Source organism: Peromyscus californicus, unplaced genomic scaffold, assembly GCF_007827085.1.
Source record: "Peromyscus californicus insignis strain IS unplaced genomic scaffold, ASM782708v3 Scaffold_5__1_contigs__length_169319896, whole genome shotgun sequence".
Taxonomy (NCBI): Eukaryota; Metazoa; Chordata; class Mammalia; order Rodentia; family Cricetidae; genus Peromyscus; species Peromyscus californicus.
The window spans coordinates 17,398,575-17,418,701 of NW_026294573.1; the positions used below are offsets into that span (position 1 = coordinate 17,398,575).

General features: G+C 50.4%; 1 protein-coding gene across 7 annotated transcripts in view; it reads left to right on the plus strand.

Moving 5' to 3' along the window:
* The window catches only part of Zbtb40 (zinc finger and BTB domain containing 40), a 74,445-nt gene extending 55,274 nt beyond the window's left edge, over positions 1 to 19,171 (plus strand). For 5 of the 7 annotated variants that reach the window (XM_052715822.1, XM_052715821.1, XM_052715827.1 and 2 more), the window contains 9 exons: positions 535 to 703; positions 1,016 to 1,480; positions 2,159 to 2,365; positions 4,967 to 5,131; positions 8,152 to 8,366; positions 11,543 to 11,705; positions 12,345 to 12,431; positions 13,748 to 13,974; positions 15,546 to 19,171. In XM_052715822.1, the coding sequence (XP_052571782.1) occupies positions 535 to 703; positions 1,016 to 1,480; positions 2,159 to 2,365; positions 4,967 to 5,131; positions 8,152 to 8,366; positions 11,543 to 11,705; positions 12,345 to 12,431; positions 13,748 to 13,974; positions 15,546 to 15,740 (1,893 nt within the window). In that variant the 3' untranslated portion in view covers positions 15,741 to 19,171. The remainder of the gene's footprint in view (positions 1 to 534; positions 704 to 1,015; positions 1,481 to 2,158; positions 2,366 to 4,966; positions 5,132 to 8,151; positions 8,367 to 11,542; positions 11,706 to 12,344; positions 12,432 to 13,747; positions 13,975 to 15,545) is intronic. The other 2 variants (XM_052715823.1, XM_052715826.1) reach the window with 2 other exon arrangements.
* Positions 19,172 to 20,127: the final 956 nt, after the last annotated feature.

The window sequence follows — 20,127 nt, forward strand, 5'->3', positions numbered from 1 at the left end:
CCACCCACCCCCCGCTCTAGGCTTCCCATGCTCAGATCTAAAATCCTATACCTTGCGCCTCCCCCAGGCTTCCCATGCTCGGATCTAGAATCCTATACCCTGCCCCCCCCCCAGGCTTCCCATGCTCAGGTCTAGAATCCTATACCCTGCCCCCTCCAGGCTTCCCATGCTCACAGATCTAGAATCCTATACCCTGCCCCCTCCAGGCTTCCCATGCTCAGTTCTAGAAAGGCTTCTTGAGAGGTGCCAGGTGCTAAGAAGACAGTCCTGCAGGAAACACTCATGCCCCATTGTTCCTCAGTTTGCACGTCTGTCTTGATATGTACTTCCCTGGTTTGCACTTTGCTAATTTTCTTGTCCTTTGAAAAACAGGGCTCCTCATATGTCTCAAGGAGAAACATAAACTACCTAGAGAGCTCCGTGTCTTCTATAATTCATATCACATCACCCCACCCTCCACCCCCGACCCCCTGGTATTGAGGAACATAGGGAAACTCTGATGTTAACACAGCTCTGTCTCTGGTTTTCATTTAGATGCTGAGCATATCCTCTGAGACAGTGAGTCCTGAAGTGGCCCTGAGAGCAGTGCTGAGCAAGGGCATGGAGAAATCTGTCTCGGCCACTGCACTCTGTCACCTCCTGTGTAGTGTCCACAAGTCTTTCTCTGGCCTGCAACCCCTCATGCAGGAATTGGCACATGGTGGTAAGGAACAGGGGTTGGGGCCTGCTAGACCCCAGGGCACTTTCTATATTGAGTAGAAGAAACAGTGGTTGATGTAAGAGGTTGTTGTATCTCAAGATATTTACTCCCTTTATGTGCCCTTGGTACCTAACAGCCAGGAGCGCAGGTGTGATATGATGCTATTTGTGTTTAGTGGGAAGTAAAGATGACAGCAATATTACTTCTGAGTTTCCTGAGCATCCACATAATCCAGTCTCCTCTAAGAGTGTGTTAGAAAAGTTGCAAAGCATAATAGAAGCTGAGCCCTAGAGCCACGAGTGTTCTCCTGTGCAGGGTTTCTTACCAAGGAAAATGGAGAGGAGAGTCTGTTCATGGTGAGTGATAGGTTTCACTCTGGAGCCAAGGACAAAGAGGAGAAAACAGCCAATGCAGCCAGAGAAGACTGCCAGCCGACAGAACAAAAGGATCGGGGGGAACCTGAGTCTGTGCCAGAGCAACAGGAGAAAGACACTTCTGCCTCCCCGGACTCTGCCAAGAAGAGCTTCATCTGCAAAGCCTGTGACAAGAGCTTCCATTTCTACTGTCGTCTGAAGGTGCACATGAAGCGCTGCCGGGTGGCCAAGAGCAAACAGGTGCAGTGTAAGGACAGCAGTGAGACCAAGGACTCGGAGAAGGGGCTGCAGAAGCACCAGCCGGAGACCCACGGCACGGCGGGAGAGCCTGACGCCCCCAAGAAGAAGAAGAAGCGGCTGCCTGTGGCATGCGACCTCTGCGGAAGAGAGTTTGCTCACGCCTCAGGTATGTCAGAAGGCAGTCGTGGAGGACAGTGGCTGCAGATGTTGTAGCTTGGGTTCCAGCCTGGCCCTGTGTGTGTGCCACGAGCATGGATGGCTTCAGCTCTTGGACAGGTTCATAGAGGCATGGCGGTATCTGAGAAGAACATAAGCACTGGGGTCGGCCCCCAGAGCATTGCTCTCCCAACTGTTGGGGAGGTCCCTCACCCCACTCTCTGCACTGTGAGGAAGTTTAAAGACAGAAGAACTAAACACCTAGCACCACACACTGGCGATTGTAATTGTAGCCAGATGTTTGACGTCTGGTTTGTTGGTGCCCACATCCCATTTACTTATTGATAAGAAACTTACTGATACGGAAACCCTAAGGTATTAAGTCGGAATCATTTTCCCTTGTCCTTGATGTCTGGTAAACCTAATGAAACATGAAAGTGAGAGGAGTGAATGGGGAAGGTCAGCTAAAAATCTCTATGTCAGATTCAACCAGGAGTGAGACTAAGGTGACTGGGGAGCAGGGGGTGGACTAGTGGGCATTGAGTGGCATGGCAGGCCGTGCTGAGGCTCGGGTGGCCTGGCATGTGGCTCAAGCATGAGCCTGGCGAATGCAGCATGTTTGGACATGCTCCTGCTGTGTTCCTAACTGACTGATGGTGTTTCGTCTGGGCCTGGTACCCCTACCTAGGCATGCAGTACCACAAGCTGACCGAGCACTTCGACGAGAAACCTTTCTCCTGTGAAGAATGTGGGGCCAAGTTTGCAGCCAACTCCACCCTAAAGAACCACTTGCGCCTTCACACCGGGGACCGCCCGTTCATGTGCAAGCACTGCCTCATGACCTTCACTCAGGCCTCAGCCCTGGCTTACCACACCAAGAAGAAGCACTCGGAAGGTGAGGGCACCCTTCCTTTTGTGCAGAGTGCCACTGGGGGAGCTAAAACCATTTGGCCTTAGGCAGGCACAATAGTTGGGGAAGTAAAGGCAGAAGTAACCATGTATGCACAGGCAGCAGAAAGCTTTCCAGGAGGGCTTCTGAAGAGTCGGCTAGAGCAGCAGCAGGACTTTGTGGTCGGTATTTACATACAGCGGGGAATTGTTTGCACTTGCAATAGTGTTGAGGCAACAGAAAGAGCTGATGGAGTACTTCTGTGGCTGGGCCATGCTAAGTGCCAGGTGACTGGCCTGGAACCCTTGTGCCCTTGTACCTGCCAGCCTGAGGGCTGGGAGGGGTAGAGATGGGGGGAGCACTATCAGTGCATCACAAGGTAGCATCCCAGGATGGTGGAGGAGACTGTAGTGGGGACCAGTCCAATGCTGGGTCAGGGAAGGGCTCAGAGCTCCCAGGTATGAGTAGCCATGCCTCCGTCCACTCCTCTGCTCAACACTGCAGTGGCTTTTCATCTGCAGTGGGAGTCTGCCAGGCGACCCTGACTCAGCCCCTGGCGCCACTCTGACAGCTCTTCTCATCGCTCCTGTTCATCTGCTGCATGCCTTAGTTTCCCTGCCAGGCCTCAGGCCCCCCAGGCACTTCCTCCAGGATTGTTTCCTTTCTGGGGGCCTCTCCCTTCAGAGGTCTCTGCTCCTCTTCCCTCCTCCAGGCCTTCCCTCCCACACCTTCTTGTGATGGTTCTTTGGCCCCCTAGTGGAAACTGCTCTCAGCCTGTTTTGTTGTTGTTGTTGTCTGTTTGTTTGTTTGTTTTCACTTTTCTCTGCATGCTTACCATGTGACGGGCATTGGCACCATAATCCATTCACCCTAGTGTCCCATTAGAGCGCAGGTCTGTGATGACAGAGTTGCCAGTCTTTCAAGGGAACTTAGAACAGTGCATGGCAACAAAGAGCCCTCAAGAAACACTTGCTTGTCAGGCAGTGGTGGCTCATGCCTTTAATCCCAGAAGCAGAGGTAGGTAGATCCCTAAGTTCAAGGACAGCCAGGGCTATACAGAGAAACCCTGTCTTGAAAAACCAAACAAACAAAAAAGAAAGAAACACTTACTGGTGAATGGCTTTCTTGAGTGCTATTCCAGATATAGATGATTTGTGAACATGCTTGCCCTGCTCTTGTGGCACTTACATTTCAAAGGGCAAGATAAATAGCAAATGTGTGATAGGAATGGAGAGGGTAGTTGTTGCTATGGTGGAAACTAAGGCTGGGGAGCAATGGGGAAGGACAGGGCTGGGTGTGCTGTTCACACCATCAGTGATGGCCTCAGAGAGATGCGCAATCCAGCCAGAGGGACATCTGGAAGAAGCGCACACCTCTCCTCAGTGCAAGTGAGCTTCGGGTGGACCACAGAGAGCTGGGAGCAGAATCATGAGGGGCCCTCCTAAGAGGCAGTGTGCAGAGAGGGGAGTTGAGGGCTAAGACTTGCAGGGTTTTCTCTTCTGTCCTCATGAATTACCAAAAATAATAGCTTGAGATAACACGTGTTGTTACCACCAGGGAGTTAGAAGTTATTTTTAGAAGGGTCCTGAGTGCTGAAGCGAAGGTTTCATCTGGGATGGTTTCATCGGGAGACTCAGTTCCTGACACTCCTTGGCTCTAGGCCACATCACTCCAGCCTCTGCACCTATTGCAGGCCTCCTCCTTAGACTCTGTGTCTGTCCTCCCTCTTATCTGGGATGCCCCTAGGCCACCTGGATAGGATAGTGTAGTGTCTCATCTCAAGACGCATGACTCAGTCACAGAAGTGACTTTTAAGGTGACAGTAACAGATTCTTGCTACAAGAAGCCACCAAAGAGTTTGGATCAGAGTGATGATAGGCTGGGATTCATACTGTACATATGTGTTTGTATGCATGTGTGTACATGTATAAAAATCTTACTCAAAGCCTGGTCAGTAAAAAAACAAGAACAAGGCCATTGCTCTAGCTGACGTGGGACCTAGCACTGGCCTTGCGGATCTGGAACCCTCCTCCCCAGCAGCTGTTTCCTGGCCTGAGAGGCTTGCTCCTCACCTGTTTCTAACTCTGGTTACGTTCTCGTGCGCATGGGAAATTGAAGGAATCGAGGGCCGTGTGCTGACTGAGTGGGTCTCTGGAAGACTTTGTCCCCTCTGAATCCCTAGCTCATCTTTGTAGTAGTGGGAATCCATGCTAGATTGTTCTCCTGTGAGATGGGTCTCCCATAACCTAGGCTGTGTTTTGCAAGAACACACTGTGTTTTGTAAGATCTAACTCACGTTTCTGGACAGCAGGACTTACTCTGGTGGAAGTAGAGTGGACTCTTCCTCTCCGTGGAAACCTGATAAACAAGCAGGTTCTCCTGGAGACAAGAGCTTTGTTCCCCGTCCAGTCGTGCTCACCCACTGTGTGATGGTTATGTTTGTGAGGTGCATGCATTTGATGAGGTGCCTCAGACTTACCCAGCATTGCCTGAGGTAAAGTCACCTCCCAGTGACATTTCTCTAGTGTGTGCTTTAGAGTGGGTTCTGTTTGCAGAAGTGCCATCCGTGTTCAGTGCTTGTTCTTACACGCTCATGTGCGTTTGCAGGGAAAATGTATGCATGCCAGTACTGTGATGCTGTGTTCGCCCAATCCATCGAGCTGTCCCGGCATGTGAGGACCCACACCGGGGACAAGCCGTATGTCTGCAGGGACTGTGGAAAGGGCTTCCGGCAAGCCAATGGCCTCTCCATCCACCTGCACACCTTTCACAGTACGTACTGCAATTGCAGCGTCAGACACCGCAGGCCATGCTTGGCACTCAGGAGGCCTGTGGCAGTGCTAACAGGGCAATCCCTGCACCAGAGCTGGGCCCCCCCATTCCGGGCCCTATCCTCCCAATGTTGTCAAACCCTCAGCCCCTCAGTTCCTCCTTAGCATATCTCTGTATATGTCCTGCTTCTCTGTCCAGCCTGTCTCTTTAGCTCACCTCACAGTGTTTGGCTGGCAGAAGCAAATTATGTTGGAAGGAGAGAGTGTCTTCCCTGTCAGGCTCCCAGGACACTGCACTGGAACAATTCCATCAATTCATCCAGCTTCCGTTTTCTACCCGCCCCCTCTCCACATTCATCCTGTTTTTATCCCTGCTTTTTCTAAAGAAGCAAGCCTGGCTCTTTCTGAGTTAATGTTCACTGTGCTAGGCAGTGCTACCATGTTCCCTCCAAACGCAGTGCCATTGGCTTTCACTGAGTTATCTGGGGCTGCCCCAGCTGCCTGCCTCTCTCTCTCTCTCTCTCTCTCTCTCTCTCTCTCTCTCTCTCTCTCTCTCTCACACACACACACACACACACACACACACACACACACACACACACACACACACACACCAGGAAACACTGTTGGGTGATTGGCTCGTCATTTTTTTCATCCTCCTTTCCTGTAACCATATACATACCCTGGAATTAGCATATATAGTCAACACAACACAGCAGGTAGACTGAGAACACATACTCTGAAATTGGTCACATGACTTTAGACTCGAAGTTTGACCCTTCCACATTCATTTCTTTGCCCTGCTAAGCCTTCTCTGCCCCTTCCAAACTGGAATAAATAGTAATAGTAATGCCACCACCTTGGCTTGTCACAAAAACTAAATGCGATTGTCTTAGTCAGTGTTCTGTTGTGGTAAAGAGACACCATGAAGTCTAGGTCATCATCGTCATGGTGGGAAGCATGGTGGCATGCAGACGTGGTGCTGGAGAGGAGCTGAGCGTTCTTCATCCAGATCCACAGGCAACTTGGCTTAAGCATTTGAAACCCCCTAAAGCCCACCCCCAGTGACACACTTCTCTGACAGGGCCACACCTAGTCCAACAGGGCCACACTTCCTAATCCCTGTCAAGTAGTGCCACTCCCTAATGACCAAGCATCCAAATATATGAGGCTATGGGAGCCATTCCTGTTCAAACCACCCCAGAGATACCACATGGAAAGGACTAAATTCTTTGCCTGACACAGAAATGCTCACTAAATGCCAGAGACTGGTGTTATGGGTGATAAGCACATCCTTGTTGAGTACCATATGCCACCTCAGAGTGTGTGTTTCTTGCATGCTCTCATCTGCCTGCCCCCACTTTCTTTCTCACACCAGTGTCTGGCTGTGGGCACAGTGTCTCACAGCATATGCTCTCTGTAAACATGTCCACATCTCTTGTCAGCCACCCATCGAGGACTTTGCCAGAGCTCCTATGTGCCTAGCATGTGTGAGGACTCCTGGGTCATGTACCCCCGAGGAGTTAGCAAGACTGTCCAGAACTCGATCACAGTGGCCCTCCAGATGAGTGGGGTTTGGCCCAGACCCAGTGCCACACTTCCGATGTCTTCTCAACCTCGAGAAATGATGTTCTGCTTTAGTCTTCTTTTCACAGCAGTAGGAGAATTAGTGAGGGGGACCCTTAATCTTCACACTCAATCTTTCATAACCTGGAGCCCGCTGGCATACCCTGGAGCCCGCTGGCATACCCTGGAGCTCACTGGTATACCCTGGAGCCTGCTGGCATACCCTGGAGCTCACTGGCATACCCTGGAGCTCACTGGTATACCCTGGAGCCCACTGGCATACCATAAAGTGCACCATTCACACAAGCTCAGCATTTAGGCCCCACTTTCGCCTGACCACAGCATTGCTCATAGAAACTGTCAAAAGTGTCTTCAAACACAGTGCAAACCTGGCCTTTCCATGGGGAAACTAGCCTGTGGTTCTGAAGGCTGCTGTGGGCAGGATTGCTGATTTAAGCAGAGTCACTATATATACAGGTGGAGCTTATGGCTTGGACCTTTCTTGTGGACAGAGGATTTTATTATCAAAATATTTTGCTTTCAGTTGCTTTAAGAAAAGATTGATGTTTTCTGTCATCTAGATGGCAAGTGTCCATCAGCAGTAGCTCCTTTTTTTTGTGTGTGTGTGTGTGTTTTCGTGACAGGGTTTCTCTGTGTAGCTTTGGAGCCTGTCCTGGATCTTACTCTGTAGACCAGGTTGGCCTCAAACTCACAGAGATCCGCCTGGCTCGGCCTCCCGAGTGCTGGGATTAAAGGTGTATACCACCACCACCTGGCAGTAGTTTCATATTTTTGAGTTCCCACTGAGGATGTATAGGTGAGACCTTTTCCCAATTAGATCCTTGAGCAAGGTATTAGTTGACCTCTAAACCTTGATTTTCCTAATCTTAAAGAAAGACTCACACTAGACCCTCCAGGCTGTGAGGGAGCTAACATGAATAAAATTCCTGAACACACCTGCCCAGTGTTCACCGGGAGTCTGTGCAAAGGCTTTACTGTTGGGTCTCAAGTGGGGACCAAAAAAGTGTCCCCTACTGCCACTGGCAGGAGACACTGCGACACTCTAGAGGTGTGTTGGGAAGGTCTACTGGGAAGTGGAAGGCAGGCCTGTCACTGCAGACAGGAGGAAAAAGCATGGCACTCCCTGTAAAGTAGACCCAGGATTGGGGGTGGGAGGAGGGTTTGACATGTAAGCAGGAAGCAAGCGGTGGAGGTGAGCAGTTTGACACTGCACAGGTGGTGAGTCCAATGGCTTGGAGGAGTCCCGCCTCCTCGGGGAAAGGGAGTAGAGCCAGAGTGTTGCCACACTGACTTGGAGTCCTTGGACTCTGGCCCCACAGGAAGTCTGAACAGCCTTCCATCTTGCTGTATGAGACAGTGGCATTTCACTGACTGCTGCTTGTGCTGTTGTCTCCCTCTGCCCCTCCCTCCCATGGATGCCCTGCCTGGAAGCAGACATAGAAGATCCTTATGACTGCAAGAAATGCAAGATGAGCTTCCCCACACTGCAAGATCACCGGAAGCATATCCACGAGGTGCATTCCAAGGAGTACCACCCCTGCCCCACATGTGGGAAGATCTTCAGCGCCCCTTCCATGCTGGAGCGGCACATGGTGACCCATGTTGGAGGGAAGCCCTTTAGCTGTGGGATCTGCAACAAGGCCTATCAGGTGACCCTGGCCACTAGGAGCATGCCCTCATCCCTGCCTACTCCCCATTGGCGTTTGCCTACATGTTGTCCGAGCTTGTCTCCAGGATGTGACAAACAGTTTGATTCTGAGAAAACCTGGCAGTGTACTGCGTGAACACACACTTAGCATCCATGAGGCCCTGGGTTACACCCCGAGCAGGCTAGTCAGATTTTTCTTTGGACTGCCAGCTTGCAAATGACATAGAGACTTATTATTAATTATGAAAGCTTGGTCTTAGCTTAGGCTTTTTTCTAACTAGCTCTTACAATTTAATTAACCTCTTTCTACTAATCCACATTCTGTCACGTTGCTTGGTTACCTTCCTGTCTTATATGTCTTATTTGTTCCATTGGCATCTCCTGCATGCCTCAGTTACCTCCTTATACTTCCTCTCTCTGCCCAGAAGTCCCACCTATACCTCCTGCCTAGCTATTGTCCATCCAGCTCTTTATTATACTAATCACAGCAATATATCTTCATACAGTGCACAAATATCCCACAACATTTCCCCCTTTTTGTCTAAACAGAAAGGAAAAGTTTTAACTCTAACATAGTAAAGCTATATACAATTAGAACAATTATCAGGTACTATAAGTTTGATTGTTATAGATGACTAACACTAACCTGTCTTTCTTTATTATCCTAAATAGCTTTCAAGGACTAAAGCTTTACATTTTTAAATGGGCTATATAGGTACAATACCTTAAACAAGAGTAGAAACATGTACACAGTATAACAAAAATAACCTTAAATATACAAAAATCTATACCAATGTAAAATATTTAAGACTAGTAGTTGTTCAAAAGTAGACTCAACAATCGACCATTTTATCCCATAATTTTTATACTATATTCTCCCTTTTTCCCTTCAGAAAGAGATCCCTGAATCTAATCTCATTCATTCAGCTTTTTTCCTGACCATGACCAATGACAACTTGTAACCAACCCCTCAAACGATAACCAACATCCATAACCCATGGAATTACCAAAAACTACCCACCCTCTGGGAATGTGGGCATCATGTTCTCTAGACTGCTTCCTTTTGTCTGGGAGCAATAGCATCTTTAGGGGACCCGAGAAAACTGGGATAATGGTCAAGTCCTGAGAGAGCTACCTATATTATTTCTTGTTTAGTCTCTGTGTAATGGGAAAGTATAGAACTTATCTGAAATCTTGGCTGGATAGTCTGTGTGGCTGGACCATCTCAGCTAGCAGCTTTGAAGTTGTTCTGGATGCAGAATTTTGAGGAAATTGTAACAGAGGCATTTTGAGAGGCTAGATCACCTGGGCTACTTGTCATTGTTTGTGTCTGGTTCTTTTTTTCTGAAGACACATAAACTTTTAAAGGTAACATATATATCTACATTAACACAAGTATGGAATATGTAGTGTGCACAAGTCAGTTAAAGTTTTTTGTTTTATGTTTGAGTAAGAAAAAGGCATCTGTAGACTTTATAAGTTTGTTTGGACTGTATAACCAAACCTCTATTCATGCCATATGAAAGGATGGCATGTAATAATAAGTCATGAGGACTCTGTAGCCAACAAGATTTATCATGTCTAATCCAGTCTCAGAGCTGTTCCCATAGTAGAGGGGTCAGCATATATATCATTTGTCCTATAGTCTTTATTATTATTATTATTTTATGTCTGTAGCCAAGATTTTCAGGAAGTCTCCCCCAATTATATCTGATCTTCATTAATTTTGAAGGAACCCATAGCTTTTTGTTTACTGTGGAAACAAAAAATACAACCTTTCCCCCAACACAGCACATTTTCTGATTTCCATTCTGAAGTTAAGACATTCTTAAAATATATAGGTTGGTTTAATATAGCAGTTTCCATAATCCAGTGTCTCTCAGTAGCTATTTTTTTTGTTCATTAGCATTTTAAAAGTTCAAAGTCAACAAAGCATCATATAGGATGCAGATACCCTGTGTATTTTCCATCTTTATGTGGCTTATTCTTTTTATATCACTTTACTCTCTCTTTAAAGACCTCACTTTGTTATTTTTAAACTATATACCCATTTTCTTTTCTTTCTTTAGCATCTAAGCACATTTTTACACATTTGTATCTGTTCAGAGGTTTTCCTGGTCTGGACCTGACTGTACTAAGTGCCTGCAGCCGCACACTTGCAGCAGTCTCTAATTTGTGAGCCAAACCTTAAACTGCTAAGCAGCGCACCTCTGTTATCGCCTCCTACTTCCTCTCTCTGCCCAGAAGTCCCACCTATACCTCCTGACTAGCTATTGGCTGGTCAGCTCTTTATTAAACCAATCACAGCAATATATCTTCACAGCAGACATTCTCTGAGGAGTCCTGGTCAGAATGATGCTGAGAGGAAGTGTTAGCTGGCAGAAGGTCCCAGCCTCATTGTGTGAGTGTTGGTTTCCCCTTGGGTGCTCATGTCCTATGGACAGTTGACTCTGAGCATGAAGAACATGCAGAGTGAAACCTTACCCAGGGTTGCTATGCTTATTGTAGTCACTGCTTGCTGTTTGCCTCAGGAAAGGGCTCCGGATCTGTGTGTAGTTAAAGTGAAATGGCACAGAGGTCCAGAAATAAACCATACCTGTCAGAAACTGGTCATAGAGAACCAGTCCTGGCTTGTGACTAAGGTTTAGACCGAGCAACCACTGTTTTAGCTATGGAAGGCTCGCTCTGTGCCAGACCTCATGCTGTGATGGGGAGTAAGACTGGGTATGGTCCCTAGGAGCCCAAGGATTTGTAGAGTGATGCTCCTGGTGCACTTTTAGAGCTGGAGCCAGAGAGGGATGCAGCTTCTGGCTCTGCTCCAGCAGGTCACTGTCCACACCCTGGGCCTTGGCAGCACTGAGGTCCAGCCTAGCATGCTGAACACATAAATGCTCCAGTCAGGCCAGACTTTGGTTTTAGTCTGACTGTTTGCTGATGTGTTCCTAGACAAATCCCTAACCCTTCTTTGTGGCAGTCTGCCTCAATGGGAGGATCCTCACATCCCCTCAAGCTTGTGTGAGTGAGGACTTACCGGAGGGTCCACTGAGTTCTGCCTGTAGTGACCTCTTCACTAACATCAGCCTCCAGGGGCCTGATTCTAGATCCATGAGCTTGTCTCAGAACTTTCTGTCATTGTTGAAACTTTCTAGGACCTAACATTTGCCAAATGCCTTGCAGCAATTGTCTGGTCTGTGGTACCACAATCGGACCCACCACCCGGATGTGTTTGCTGCCCAGAACCATCGGTCACCCAAGTTCTCATCACTGCAGTGCAGCTCCTGTGACAAGACCTTTTCCAGCACCATCGAACACAAGAAGCACATCAAAGCAGAGCATGCAGGTGACTCTGGTGCAGCTGGGGGTGGAGGGACCCATGTCCTCTGTCCAGGCACTGTGGTGATTGCCTCCGCTCTGCCCTGGCTCACCTGTCCATCAGGAGCTGTAGTTTAAGTGGCAGCGGTTCTCAAGCCCCTATGCAGAGAGCAGTGTAAGCTCCAACCAGCCTCGGGACACCCAGCCAGCTCCTGGAAAGGGTGTCGGCTTTCATGGCAGATGGGTCCAGGTGGGAATCTTGGCTCTAGCACTTAGCAGCTGCATGACCTTGGCAGGTGACATCTCTTCTCTGAGTCTGTTTTCTTCTCTTCAGAATGGAAGTTATTAATACCTCCCTTGCAGGTACATTTGGGGATAATCACAGCAGCTGTCAGTTACAGAGCATTTCCTATGTGCAGGGCACCAGCCAAGCGCTCTGTATATTTTGTCATTTAATTCTCACAGCCCCCTTTGCATCCACACAGTCTGGACCAGATCAGTGCTCTTTACCAGTAGGTTCCACAGGTCTCTACAGGCACGGGTTCCTAACACTTGGCAGGTGCTGTGTGGGATGTGGGTCCTTGCCCCCCCAGGCCTGTCCCCTCCAGCTGTAGCTGAGCCCTCCTTTATCCTTTCCACCAGCACTCCTTTCCTTTCACACTCACAGATCTGAAGTTCCATGAGTGTGACCAGTGCAAGGAACTCTTCCCCACACCAGCTCTGCTGCAGGTTCACGTCAAATGCCAGCATTCAGGTCAGTGGCCCTTCGGTGTGTCCCTGAGCTCAACAGTGGGGTGTGAGTCTTGGCTCCACCATTCACAGCTCCATAGCCCAGCCTGAGTCTTTTTACTGACTTGTGCCTCCATTTCATCTGGAAGATGGCACGTTAGTACCAACCTTGTATGAAGCCATGAAGACTTCAGGCCTGGCCCCGGTAAGCAGCCCTTTGTGAGAGCCATGACTGTCCCCGGTACTGTATCTCATCAAATATCAATTGAACCATTTTTAAAGAAACATCAAGAAGAAAAGTGCTGCCAACAAAGCTGTGCTTTTTTATCATTAGAATTTGTAGGCTATTCAAAGTAGTCAATCTCTTTTCCTTTGTTTTCGTTTTCGTTTTTGTTTTGTTTCGTTGTTGTTGCTTTTGTTTTTCAAGACATAGTTTCTCTGTGTAACAACTCTGGCTGTCCTGGAACTTGTTCTGTAGACCAGGCTGGCCTCACACTCACAGAGATCTGCCTGCCTCAGCCCCCTGAGATTTGGGATTAAAGGTGTGTGCCACCACCTGGCAGTCTGTAGTCTTAATTGATACCAACTTTTTATCATGTCACTTACTCAAGTACATACATAGAAAGGAAAACCTAAGAAATAAATTCAGGGAAGACTCTCTGGTCCCTTTTCCAGTGTTACTCTGTCACCAGAGCATTGATCCGGGGCACAGCCTGTGGGGTTCTGTCAAAGGATAGGAAGCCGTTGGTTTGGTGCCCTGAACCCTTACAAAATCGGGCTGCCTTGGTCCCAGCCTTGGACTGTAGCCAGTACTTCATTTGCCTTCTTCCTCTTAGACCACTGGGTCCCCGGGAGGTAAAAGTGGGCTGCATCCTCTTTAGAGATGTTCTCCTACGCCACAGACTCTGGTCCTGCAAGCTTTGATGTTTGTGCATGCACAGTTGTTGATAATGCACCCAACTGCAGTCCAGCCTGCAGCGGTCAGGTGCCATCCATCCCATTCAGAAGTCTTCAGGTGCACTTCCTGAGGCTGAGAATATAGCTCAGTGATAGGCTTCTTGCCTAGCATATGAAGGCTGCAAGTTCAATTCCCTGCATAGAAAAAACTGCTCCTTGGATTGAGGAAATGTAGTCCCATTGGCAGGCTGTCTGCTGCACATGGCACTGTGACCTGAGGGTCCTAGCCTGCTCTGTATGTGCAGTTTCGTAAGGAGGATGTACGAGCTTTAGGTCCTGTGAGCCTGCCTTACTCCCCCATCCTCACTGTGCCTCCTTCGACCTCCCCTGCTCTCAGCCATCTTTCCCTTGCAGCCGGATGATGTCTTCTGCCTCCTCCTTCAGGGTCGCAGCCATTCCGGTGCTTGTACTGCGCGGCTACTTTCCGCTTTCCTGGAGCGCTGCAGCACCATGTCACCACAGAGCACTTCAAGCAGTCGGAGAGCACCTTCCCCTGCGAGCTCTGTGGCGAGCTCTTCACCTCCCAGGCCCAGCTTGACAGCCACTTGGAGTCTGAGCACCCAAAGGTAACGGGCACTGAGACCCAGGCAGCTGCTTCTCAGACGGTGCAGGTGAGTCTGGGGCCAGTGGATGAACAGAACGTGAACGCAGAGTCCTGAGGGCTCCTCTATGGCTCTCGGTCCCGGCACCCAGTCCCACTCTGTGGGGCTCTCACAGGTCCTTTATGTGATGCCCTCCTGATCTTAGCGTCTCTCAGCTGCCTGTCAGACAACAGGAAATTCTAGTCTGTTGGTGGCCCCGAGGTGGAGGGAGCCTGGAACGGGAATTTGCCAAGGTGGAACAGCAGTTTCTCTTTCAGCTCACACGTTCTCCACCTTCTGAAAAGCACTGTCTGGAGGGTTGTCAAGAAACCCTGGAGAAGGCTGGCTGTACTCTGTGGGTCAAGGACCATGGGTAGACCCCCTGGCTGGTTACAGTACACATTTGTGTAAGCCTGTGCCTTCACTTACCTGCTGAAAAGTCTGCCTCTTGATATGAGAAGGCCACGCTTGAGCCAGCCTCTGTTTCCCTGCTGCTTCCTACTCTCCCACCTTCTCCAGAGGCAGCAGAAAGGAGAAGCAGCTGGCTTCTGGCAGCTGTCAGTGGTTCCTAGAGAAGTAGGGGTAGGGTTGTGTACTCACGGAGATTTCTCTGCCCGGCTGTCACACTGTCCAGGTGGAAGCCAGTCTTGTTTTGCAGCCTCTGGGAGCAGTGAAGTCAGGTGGGCAGGCTTCCCTTGTCATCCCACCTTGAGCTACTCTGCTTCTGTCTTGCCTAGAAACAAGGCTTCTAGACAGGGTGTCTTGCAGGTGGGAGAAGACGCCAATCCTAGAAGAAAGAAAGGCAGCTTCCTTTACAGTTTAGTTTACAGCAGTACTACTGGACCAGATACCTGGTGACTGGCCACCAGTTATCCTCACAACCCTGCCACAGAGCTGAGCCTGCCTTCCTCCCCAGTGCCCACTCTCTACCCCTAGCTGGTCCTCCAGAGCCAGGTGGCCATGCCCTTGGAACACACTGCCTTAGAAATGTCAAGGCATCAAGCTGTCAGTATCATCTTGGAGGTGCAGCAGGAACCACAGAAGAGCTGGGAAGGCCATTGTTAACAGAGTGTGCAGGTTTGCAGGGGCAGCCGTGGCCTGTGGAGGGGACAGGAGCCTATGCCTGCCCCACCAGCCACTGAGCCAAGTGCCTGAAGTGAGTGGGAGAAGCCACAGTTGAGCCAGTTTCTTACCACAAAGACTTTCATCCTCACGGGGCCCAAGCTCTTGGTGGAGTACTCTTGTTCCTTGGAGCTCTTGCCTGGCACTTACTCTGCAATGCCATCCCTGAGACAGGAAAAGCCAGTGCATGCCACTGCGCCAGTGTTCACTGGGGTGTAATCACAGAGTCCATGCACCCCAAGGTGGCGTACTGAGCGAAATTATAGCAATTTAGTGCACAGAGTTATTTAAATTGTCTGCCTGCCTCTCTTTTGCATCGCTGGTGTATGAAACTTCCCTCTTCCCATTAGGTGTAAGTAATTGCTCTCCTCAGGTGAAAACATAAATATCATCATTACAGCATGAGACGGGAACCATGTAAATTCTGGGGAGCTCACTGTGGACACTGCCCAGAGCAGCCTTCCTGTCTTTCCTTTCAGGTGATCCAAGCTCCAGAGCCAGCGGCCCCAGCTGAGCAGGTGATCACTTTAGAGGAGACTCAGCTTGCTGGCTCACAGGTGTTTGTGACTTTGCCAGATTCACAGACCTCTCAGAACAGCTCTGAGCTTGTAGCAGTGACGGTGGAGGATTTGCTGGATGGTACCGTCACCCTGATCTGTGGTGAGGCCAAGTGAATGACTGCTCCCTCCAGTAGAGGGGGACTGTACTGTACCAGAGAGGAAGCTCGTGGCCTGCCTGCCTCTGCTCTAGCTGCTGTCCCAAGTGCTGAGCTGCTTGGCTCAGCTCCACCCTGGTGCTCTCACTTGGAAATCAGAGGCTTCGTCGTCATCTTCCGAGGATCCAGTGTCTGAGACATCCACTCTGACGCCAGCACTACCGCCTTGGTGGCAGACAGCCTCAATCCTCCAGGCTGCAGCTCAGGCCTAGATTCCATCTACCCCCAGGGAAGTCTGGCTTCTGAAATCAGAGTCCGAAGGATTAGTGGATGAGAGCTGGTGGCCAGGGTGGCCGAGGAGATACAGCATGCTGGGTACCCTCTGAAGCAGGGGGGTTGCCCTCAGAAGCAGAGTCTGAGCCCACAAAGGGCCTACAGACACCACCAGTGCCTCTGCCAGTAAAGCACCAACACAGCCTCCAGGGACCCCAGCTTGGCAGCCTGCCCTTCCCCACTTCCCCCATCCATCCTCCCCTCTGCTCAGGTGCCCCTCAGAGTTTAGCTGTAAAGCAGGTGGCGGTGTTAATGTACAGGAAGTCCTCATTGTTCTTCTGGATCCCTCCTGCTCTGCCCCTCCCAAAACAAAGCTTTGGAGCATTGCTGCTGGGAGGCAGCTTCATGTGAGGGCGTCCAGCTGTGTCTGCCTTCCTGGACGTTCTTCACTGCATTCCTTATGCAGAGCTTCCCTGGGATCCCCAGCCTTCCACACCTTCCAGTAATCGAGGCTGAAACATCTCCTCAGCCCAGAGACCTCTTGCTGGCTTCCTCTGGAGCATGTGATGGCCTGATGAACCAGCTCCTGGGGGCAGGCCTGTGCCTGCATGTGGTGGATGAGAAGCATCCGAGGTGGCCTCTGCTTCTGCCACTGGCCCACATGCCTGGTGGGTGGCCTGCTCTCTGGGCTTCCCCTGGCTGCATGCTTACTGCAGATTGGTGCTCCGTTCAAGTCTTGAGTGTCTCAGAGCCTTTTATCTTTAGTTCCTGAAGTACAATCTGGTAATTGATGGCTTGTGGAATCTGGTGGAAAGTGCAATTAGATGGATGTTGGTTCCTGCTGCTTAGAGAGAAGGTCTTGCATTGATCTTCCTTTCCTAGAAGCCCAAAGATAGACGTGGGCTATTCCAGCTTTTGCCCATCTGCCAGGGCTCCCTGCCACCTAGTGTGGCTTGACTCCCTACAGAGGTCACTTACCTTTAAGCCACCTGCTGTCTGAGAGAAGCCCCCACCATGTGCAGGGATGAGGGTCCAGTCTGGTCATAGTCGAGATGCATTACCACGTCCCTGCACCTGGCTCACTGTGGAGGACAGCAGTGTTCAAGGGCTGCCCTTTGCCCTCAGCTCAGCACAGGCAGCCCTGCTGAGTTTCCAGGCTGGATTCCAGCTTTGGCCAGCCTATCCCGATCAAGCCCACCCTCCTCACTGTATATGCTGGTTGCTTGAATTTATCAGCTAGCAAATCTTTCCCTTTCTAAAGTAAATGGTTCTCAAAGCCAGTCAGCCTCAGAAACCGAACACTGACCAGAAGATGGTGCTCAAACATCAAGGCTTCACCTCCCTGGAAGCTCAGCATTCCCACACTGTGCCCGGCCTGCTGCCTTTCAGACCTGTGGCAGCCGGCCAGGGGAGCTCTTGATCTGTAAGTGGTGTGATGGTACCCTGGTCCCTCCGCATCAAGTAACCCACTGAAAGACAGTGAAACGGCACATGCTTCCCGGCTCTGTCTGGATCAGCACCTCACGAGCCGTGTGGTGGAGTTAGGAAGCATTATCAGCGTCACCACTGATAAGTGTCTCTTCCTGACAAAAGGCAAAATAATACATCGCTGAGGGCATGTGAGGAAAAGTCAGCCTGAACGCAAAGAGCTAGAAGTCAGAGACCTGAGTGTCACATCCTTCCCAGCCTGAGAAACCCAGTCTCGGTTTCCTGGGGACCCAGGTGGTGCTCAGGCACGTGCTCCCTCAGTCACCAGATGTAGTCTGCTGTACTGTAAAGAGCTGTAGGGCAGGTGGGCTTGCTGCCCATCTTGGATGCACAGCTCCGGAGCACACGCTGCTGGAAGCATTGCAGCGCTGGATCTCACAGGAGCACGGAGAGTACGTCCCCGTCCTCAGTGGTGTGCTGTGACGGGTGGCCTCCGAAGAAGCCTGGGGAAAGTCTGCCGCTGCCGCCCCAGCGGCCTGACCTACTGCAGGGGCATTGTCAATGGGCCTCCTTAGTTCACATTGCTTTTACAACGGAAGTGTGGTGCCGTTTGCTTCATCCCCATGAACGTTGCCTGCCTAGCCCTAGGGCTGCAGCTAGAGGAGTCTCCAGCTTCCTTGAAGTTTGTGTATTTGAACAGTGGGCCCCAGTCCTCCCCGGAGATCCTGATCCAGTCACTGAAGAGGGGAAGGTAGATGCCAAGCTGAAGTCTGGTTGGTCAGTCACCAGTGCATGGTGACTGAAGAGCAGAGACCGCTGTGAGCAGGTGAGACTTGCTGTCCAATGCACGAGCGTTTGGGCCAGTGCAATAGACAAAGGTCTTTCTCAGCTGTTTTATAAGGCTGGACTCTGTCTCTAAAGCTCTATGTGGGAAAAGCTTTGAGTTCAGTCAGTACCCAAGCTTAGGCTCTAGGCCTGCGTGTTGTGCTGGCCATTCCAAGGAAACCTCTGGCCCATGCCGACTGCAGGGGGATACCTCAGCCTTGTCCCTAGGGCCTGAGTTCCGATGGTCAGGGCTGCGGGATGAGATAGGGACAGAGAGATGCCAAATAAGGAAAAAGGATCTCTGTTCTCTTGGGGATGGGAGGGTGTGCCTTTAAATTTCATGTGCCTGAGAACCTGCACTGACAAAAGATAGAGACACTGACGGCCTCACTCAGAGCAGGCTAGTGCTTCTAGGGGACAGGAGGATTCCTTTGGGAACTAGAAAGTTGACCGGTGGCAGTGACACTGGTTTGCTCTCCCAGCCCAGCCTGGTTCTGTAGGGCCCTGTGTGTCCCAGCAGACACTTGGGAGCCTAGAAGAAAAGTGAAAGACTTGGGGCCCAGGGACTCAGAGGCAGGTTAATAGTTTTGTTGCTGTGGAAACATTGGGGCACTGAGGACTTATGCTAAAAACTCAGAAAGAAACTCAAACTTATTCCAGTCTGACTGGGCCTATGAAAGGGAGGAGAGTGGTAGGTACATTCTTTGGGGACTGTTGTTGAGGAAATCGTTCTTTGGGCTAATTTACATGGCCTCCAAATTGTGAAATTGGTCATGATTTCCCTCAGCAAGGCCAATGATGTTTGTTTCCATCCATGAGCAGGACAACCAGCCCCATGAGAAGCTGTGTAAACTGGATTGCAAACTGGAACTCTGCTCAACAGGCACTGTGGATAGAAATAAAGTGTGGACTTTGGAAGCAAAATACTTTGTGGTACATGTATTTCAGGAGACCGGTGTTGTGGACCCTTTTTCTTTTTGGTTCTGGGCAAAGGGCATGGTGTCCTCAGACCATGTGTACCTTTCGGCCACGCTTGTGGCCAGGGGGATAACTCTGATCAGGTGGGGTTTCATTCTAAGTCCTCTTTCCAAAGGAGCAGTGTGGGCCCCATTTCAGAGCATGGGATCTGGTGTCCACCTGAGTTGTCCTGCAGTGTCCTACCTGCAGGGCCCCGGGGGACACCTGCTCAGCTCCTTCCTGGCCTTCCAGCAGTAAGAAGGGGGATGGTGGCTACTCTCAGGGCTGGGGGACAAGTTAAGTACAGGTTTACCCACAGGCCGGCCTCCTGTGTTCTCTGATACGAGGAGAATCTTTTCTTCCCCCATCCTTGTCTCCCCGTCCCGGAATCCCTTGAGACCCTGACGACATCCACTGCTTTCATTTATGGATCGAATCTCAGTGGCCCCTGAAGCGCCAAGTGTGCAGCAGTGACTAAAGTAAGCAGAGCTGGAGATGTCACGTTGCTGTCAGCTGACAGGGGCAAGAGGTGGTGCTCGAGGGACTAGAGTTGAGGGAGGCCTGCTGCATCTTCGAACTGAGCTTGGCCGCAAGGCTAGGAAGGCAAGACTAGCTGAGGCTCTGCACTCACTTCTGGAACAGCCTTGGGGCACAAAGATGGATGTGTTCAGAACCCACAGACACCCTTCTGTCCACATGAGGTTTTCGCAGAGATACCAGAGCTGGCCAGGTCTCGTCTAGGGCAGTAGTCCTGAGTGTCTGCACTGCTGTGAGATCTAACTGAAGCATGTCCTTGGGCCCTGGAGGAAGGGGAATACAGAGGGGCCTGGCCTGGGATGGTTTGAACAGAGGTAGGAAATGGGCTGAGGGATCCCTGGTGAGCCAGTAGTCTTCTGCCTGGATGAGGGTCGCTGGCTGAGAGA